Raw genomic sequence first — 6,156 nt, forward strand, 5'->3', positions numbered from 1 at the left:
AAAAAACAGAATTGATTATGTGTGAGGACATTCGGTGTGACTGTTGCATCGAAGAATTTCCACTTGGCTTTGTTTTCCCATGTGACTTTGGTAATGGAGAAGTGTACTACAAAGCGGTAGGGAGTGCACATAAGCCTTAAAAAGCAAGCCCACATCCATGGACGCCAATAATGGCGCACCGCCGTCAGAGCCCCGTGGTACCCCAGGGCCCCGTGCCGAAGATGACCAACCGGTGCAAGAGACCGGAGAGGAGGCGCAGCCTCCGCAAGTAGAGGACGCAGAAGTCCCAAAAGAGGAAAACCAGGCACTAGAAGCAGATGCTGCCGTTGAGGAGCCTGTGCAAGCAGATGCTACCGTTGAGGAGCCTGTGCAAGCAGATGCTACCGGAGGAGCCTGTGCAAGCAGATGCTACCGTTGAGGAGCCGGTGCAAGCAGATGCTACCGTTGAGGAGCCTGTGCAAGCAGATGCTACCGCTGAGGAGCCGGTGCAAGCAGATGCTGTTGTTGCAGTGGCGACCCCAGGGAGCAAGCCCCACGAGGAACTAGAGGATCTTCCAGCTCCAGTCGCCACTGCAGCGACCACTATTGAAGAAGAAGCCATGCAGCCGCAGAAACCTTCTCATGGGGCTCAGGCGGAAATTGGGGATGGAAGCCCTTCATCAGGCTTTTCGCCACCTATCTCTGCCCCTGCTGCTGCTCCCACGACGATATCTTCTGCTGCTCGGGCCCCTGTGCCCGAAGTGGCCCCTGGTGGTTACTTTGTGTACACGGAAAATGAAGTCTTTGTTGATGCCACGGTGTATCCGACGCAGTTTCGGACCGTGGTGAAGGCGCCGGGTTCCTCGGGTGGCAAAATCGCCACGAGGTTCGTGTATGAGGCGATCGCTTCCCGCCTGGGGACACATCCCGAGGCGCTAAAGATTTTCTCTGGAGGCCATCGCATTCGCTTCGGGGATACAATAGCTTTTGAGGAGGCAGCGCCGCGAGGGAATGGACGTTTATGGGTGGATGTCCACTTCGCTGAAAACGAGGTACCATCGCACCTTCACAAGCTCAGGAAGGAAGACAATCTCCTACAGTCCTTGCAGTTGCGAGCGCGGCCAGATGATATCCGCCCAGCTGACCTTGTCGCTGCCCGGCGTCGCGGCTTAGCCTTTGGTGAAGCCATCAATGAAATCCGCCAGAGAAACAAGGAAGATAACCTTGTTTCCGTAGCTGTCGTGCAAGAGCCGAGCGGCACTCAAATGCCCTTTCTGGGAGGTTATCGCCTCAAGAAGGACCCCTCGCATGTCTTTCTTCATGCGGCAACACAGCTTAGAGCGCCAGGGGATACGCGTCTGGAGGAACTGCAGCATGGCCCCCTTCCAGGCGATGGGGTTTCGCGGAGGACGCAAACGTACGGTGTCTCAAGAAGCTGTCAGACACTGCGGGAGTGTAGCACACAGACAGCGCGGCCCGACTATGAGGCGGATGAGACGTACGACGAAACTGTCGTTGCAAAGCCCTACTTCTCCTCAGTGCAAGTGCTTGCGCTACAGACTGAAAGGGTAGTGATATTGCAGAAGATGTATAGGAAATGGAAGGCGCGCCAGGTATACCTCGAGCTGTTTGCCGCACGACAGGCCTTTCTGGATCGAGCTACTGCACAGGCCGCTGCTGAAGAGGCCGAAAAGCAACGTCTGGAAGAGTTTGAGCGCAGGCGCCGTGCCACTCCACGCACCGCCGACGACTTCGCCACGCTTCGTCGTGAGTTGGAGGCATGGCGGGCGGCCGAGGCGGCGCGCATTCTCGCGGACGGCAGTCTTAGTGAGGTGGAAAAGCGTGCCGTGCTCTCAGACCTCACGAAAAAGGAACTGCTCCTTCTTCAGGAGCTCGAAACGCTCCGCCGTGAGGCCGTGCAAAACCGCCGTACACGCCGTTTTGAGGACATTCTTGCCTTGATGACAGCCCCCAAGCAGTGTGGAGTGGTGTCTGTTACCACAAGGGCCGCAGAGCGTGCGCGGGAGTTGCGTGAGTTGTACCTGGCGCTGACGGAGACACCGTCCTCCATCGAAGCCCGCCTTGACGTGCTGCTGCATATTAAGTGGACCGTGAAGGAATTTGATTCCCCGTTAACGCAGCAGATAGTAGAGCTTGTGGATCGTGAGTCTGACTTGCTGCAACGTGGCCGTACAGCATGTTCACTTAAAGGGCTGCGCACGCGTTTAGAGCATTTGTTTAAACGCTTTGTTGCCACACCGGAGTACAACCCGGCCGTGGACGAGGTCGTTACCGGTCAAACATTTGGAGCCGTTGCCGGTGGCGAAGCGGCTTCCACGGTGGCGGCACGATGGCGCCTCAAGCCGTCCGTCGTGCTGTAAAGCAAAACGAACAGCGATGCTGCGTAGCAAGTCAAACAACTTGACCTTGTTCCCGAACGAGGATGGGCAGAAGAAGGAGACATAGTGAGAGAGTGAGCGAGGAGAAAGGGCTTCCGCTTGCGAACGCAATGCAAGTCACTGAATGTACCCTAGTTACGCTGAGGAGGTTTGCGCAAGCCATTGCCTTTATTTTTCATCTCACGGATTTGGCTATTGGCAGATGTAGAAAACAGCAAGAAAAAAAAATGGAGGAAATAAAGAGAAGGGAAAATGGTGTACAGCTGCATTTTTGTTTTCCCGGGCCCACACAGTGTTTTTTTTTTGGTTATGCTTTTTTCGTGCACGCGTGCTGGCGCCTTTGTGCCTTTCAGCATCGCCTTTATCCATCGCTGCTGTAGTTATTCTTGCCGTTCCGCTTCTCCCCCCCCACCCGTTTTGCCTGCGATTCTGTTCCTGTGAAGGAAACAAGAGTGGGGGAACAGCAACAGAGGATCCGCGGCAAGCAAATGAGTTTTGCTGGCCTACAGAAGCGCCTGCAGAAGAAGGCGGCAGCCGCCGCCGCAACGGAGACAGTTGCGTCCTCCTCCCCCTCTCCGGGAGCAAAACTTGATCCCACAATTTCCGCCAGCACCGTCTACGACGTTGCTGCTCGAGAAGCACGTGTGAATTATGAGGAACGCAAACGGCAGCGTTCTCCTCACGAGGAGGCGGGGCCGGCGCGCAACGCTCCTGCGAATGATGGCGGTGGGTGTGCCAGCGTGCCGTCTGAGCGGCTTTCAGCAGAAAAGGCAATTAAAAAGCATCTAACAGAGATGGAATTTCTAGAGCGGCGACGCTTAGCCGAGGAAGCGGTGTTGCAGTGCGCGGAGGCCATGTCAAGGAGCATGGAGCCAGCATCCACCGCTAGCAGTACAGCTGGTATCAAAAGCGAGTCCGAGTTGCATTATTTAAGTGGCTTGCCAGCGCCACTGTGTCAGTTCCTTGAACGACGCCTGCAACGTTCATTGGATGCCACTGCAATGTCGATTGATGCATGTGAAGAGGAGGAGCACGACCTCCTCTCCGTGCTGAAAGTCGCGCTGAAGAGACCCAGCAACGAGCACGTGATGGTTCCTCAGCAGCTAGAGCCTCTTATCACCATCTTGCGTGTCCTCTGGCTTGCCTTGTGTTGGCATTGGGCCATGGCACTTAGCGGGAAGAAGGGAGGTGATTCTCCTGAGGAGGGGTGGTCTTACAATGTCTACCTGCTCTCAAGGCACGCGCTACCCGATCTGGTGCGCACCACGCGAGGACGTGATGTGGCGCTGGCCTTGGAAGCCTGGCAGGCCGCATATCGTGTGCGGCAAAACATGCTTGACTTCCTGGCATATATACTCCATGATGTGGGGGTGGTCGTGCGGCTATCAGGGAGTGATGGCTCAACGAGTGACGAGGAGCCACGCATTGTGCCGTTGAAGCTCGTGGACAGTATATTCCTTATGGTGCAACACTTGCGCTGTCGGGACTTTGCGGCGTGTCGCCAAGTCTATGTTGACCTTACGATGGGAACCGCAAACTGGAAATTGGGCCTTTTTTCGGGCGGGGAGGTGCACATGCGGCGATCCATGGAGCGCATCGAGCGCCGCCGCATTGAACACCTCCTCCACAATGAAAGGGCTGTACGCATTTTGCATGTGCTGCGAGAGTTGATGGATTTTGTGCAGGCGAACGAAGTGGCTTTGCTGCACTCCGGTCTCTTCGCCGCGGAAAAGTCGGGGCAAGAGCATAACTGATGATAACCGTTGCCAAGTTTCGTTCGTCACTGCAGTCACGCTCTTTTTTTCTTTTTTTTTTCTTTCTTACACGTATAACTTGTGCTTAAGTCATGACCTTGTCGTTTCACTCTTGTTGTAGTGCGATTTTGTTTCTGAATTGTTGTTGTTTCATTTCCCACTTATTTCATATCCTTTAAATTCTGTGGGCACAGACACAGGCCACCAGGGGAACACACCTGCTGAGGGGAGCCGGCGCCGCTCTGCCTCCCAACCTGTGGCACATACGAGAGGGCCCTGCCGTGGCCGCTGCTCTTTCTTTTTGCCGGCGCCACCCCCGTCGCCTCGATGGGTCTCACTGCGCAGAGCGTCCATCCCAGCCTGCAGCGCTACCTGCCTGGGCACCTGCCGAAGCGGCAGCGGCGGCTTTACACGGGGAAAAACAACAGGAAGGAGTTTGAGGTCGCCCACCTGGATGACGTGGAAAGTGAGGTGGCGCAACACCTCACTCTGCCGAGCAGGCTTGCGCAGTCGCTGCTGCCCTCCCCCACCGTGACACGTGCAGCCGTCATTGTTGCGGGTGAAACCCGACTCGGGGCAAACAATGGCTGCCGCGACAGCCCGTGGAACAGTCGCACCTCGGAACAGGTGCCCCTCAGATCTCGGAGGCATGACGGCGCGGCGCAGGTCAGGGAGACTGCCATGACACTGCTGGCCTCAAACACTGCGGGCACGGAACAGTATTTTACTGAAGAGACATTTTACTTCGGCGGCCCAAATTTGGGTGGGGCAGGGCAAGTGGAGTACAATGACCCAAGCGAGCCCCACAGTCGTAACGCTGTTGTCAGTGCATGGAACGCGCGCGCACACTTTTCGCCCTCGCTGTGGTTTGCCAGAGCAACACAGCACCCACCAGACGCAGCACCGCAGACGCAAGTGAGCAGATCGTTCTCCGCACACGCAACGAACGGCAGTCAACGGAAAGGCACAACTGACGCCAAATCGGCCGCCAGAGGCCGGGACGCAGAAACCCAGCTTCCTTGCACCGAAATACAACCGAATGCAAGCACCGGTTGTCCTACAGAGAAGACGTCCTGCGCCTGGCCCTACAGCTATGCTGCACCTGACTTGTACGCTGTGCCACCGCCAAAGCTGAGGTTTGAGCTCACCGACTACCACGCAACGTTCCACCACACAAGTGGCGTCCCAAACTCCTCCATGTACATCAGTGAAAATGATCGACTTCAGTCAATACAAAAAGTACCACTTCCAACTCCCACAAATATTGCACTATACACGCCTGCACGACGAAGATATCCGGCAAAATGAAAAGAAAAAAAAAAGAGAGAGAAAATATATGTCAATTCCACATTCCAAGTATACAATGGCCGCTAAATCATCCTATGCACATCCAAGCTAATGCTTCAGCGAAACCAAACAAAAAAAATAATTGAGGCCGCATGCAAAATACTTTTTTTCCTTTATTTCCAAAACCCCTTCAGTTGCCTAAAAGTGTTACCAAAAGAGTATAAGAACAATTACAAAACAACAGCTCACCCTGCAATAATAAGAATTATTTTTTCTGCAGTCGAACGATGGCAACCCCGAAGCAGGTGGCGAAGAAGGCGTCGAAGAAGCGCGGCGGCAGCCGCTCTGCGAAGGCCGGCCTGATCTTCCCCGTGGGCCGCGTCGGCTCCCTGCTGCGCCGTGGCCAGTACGCCCGCCGCGTCGGTGCGTCGGGCGCCGTGTACATGGCGGCGGTGCTGGAGTACCTGACAGCTGAGCTGCTGGAGCTCTCCGTGAAGGCGGCGAGCCAGCAGGCCAAGAAGCCGAAGCGCCTGACGCCCCGCACGGTGACGCTCGCCGTGCGCCACGACGACGACCTCGGCACGCTGCTGCGGAACGTGACCCTGTCGCGCGGTGGCGTGATGCCGAGCCTGAACAAGGCGCTGGCGAAGAAGCACAAGAGCGGCAAGAAGGCGAGGGCGACGCCCAGCGCTTAGAGGACCCCCAGGCTCCTGCCGCAGAGACGGCGCATCCCGCTA

The 6,156-nt window shown here is 56.1% G+C and overlaps 4 protein-coding genes across 4 annotated transcripts, besides 1 other annotated feature; all 4 read left to right on the forward strand.

Moving 5' to 3' along the window:
- Positions 1-317: 317 nt before the first annotated feature.
- Tco025E_08732 (IQ and ubiquitin-like domain-containing protein) lies at positions 318-2,360 on the forward strand (the record flags this gene model as incomplete). The annotated part of the gene is made up of 1 exon (XM_029375575.1): positions 318-2,360. One exon carries the CDS (start codon positions 318-320, stop codon positions 2,358-2,360), a length of 2,043 nt encoding a protein of 680 aa, XP_029224315.1.
- A 506-nt stretch (positions 2,361-2,866) lies between these two features.
- On the forward strand, positions 2,867-4,132 carry Tco025E_08733 (uncharacterized protein; the record flags this gene model as incomplete). Its single annotated transcript, XM_029375576.1, has 1 exon — positions 2,867-4,132. One exon carries the CDS (start codon positions 2,867-2,869, stop codon positions 4,130-4,132), a length of 1,266 nt encoding a protein of 421 aa, XP_029224316.1.
- Positions 4,133-4,175: 43 nt separating this feature from the next.
- Positions 4,176-4,200: a microsatellite.
- A 259-nt stretch (positions 4,201-4,459) lies between these two features.
- Positions 4,460-5,440, forward strand: Tco025E_08734 (uncharacterized protein; the record flags this gene model as incomplete). The annotated part of the gene is made up of 1 exon (XM_029375577.1): positions 4,460-5,440. One exon carries the CDS (start codon positions 4,460-4,462, stop codon positions 5,438-5,440), a length of 981 nt encoding a protein of 326 aa, XP_029224317.1.
- Positions 5,441-5,706: 266 nt separating this feature from the next.
- Positions 5,707-6,114, forward strand: Tco025E_08735 (histone H2A; the record flags this gene model as incomplete). Its single annotated transcript, XM_029375578.1, has 1 exon — positions 5,707-6,114. The coding sequence occupies one exon, from the start codon at positions 5,707-5,709 to the stop codon at positions 6,112-6,114; it is 408 nt and encodes a 135-aa protein (XP_029224318.1).
- Positions 6,115-6,156: the final 42 nt, after the last annotated feature.

This window comes from Trypanosoma conorhini, assembly GCF_003719485.1.
Source record: "Trypanosoma conorhini strain 025E chromosome Unknown Tco_14.4_contig_00859, whole genome shotgun sequence".
In the NCBI taxonomy this organism is placed as follows: domain Eukaryota; phylum Euglenozoa; class Kinetoplastea; order Trypanosomatida; family Trypanosomatidae; genus Trypanosoma; species Trypanosoma conorhini.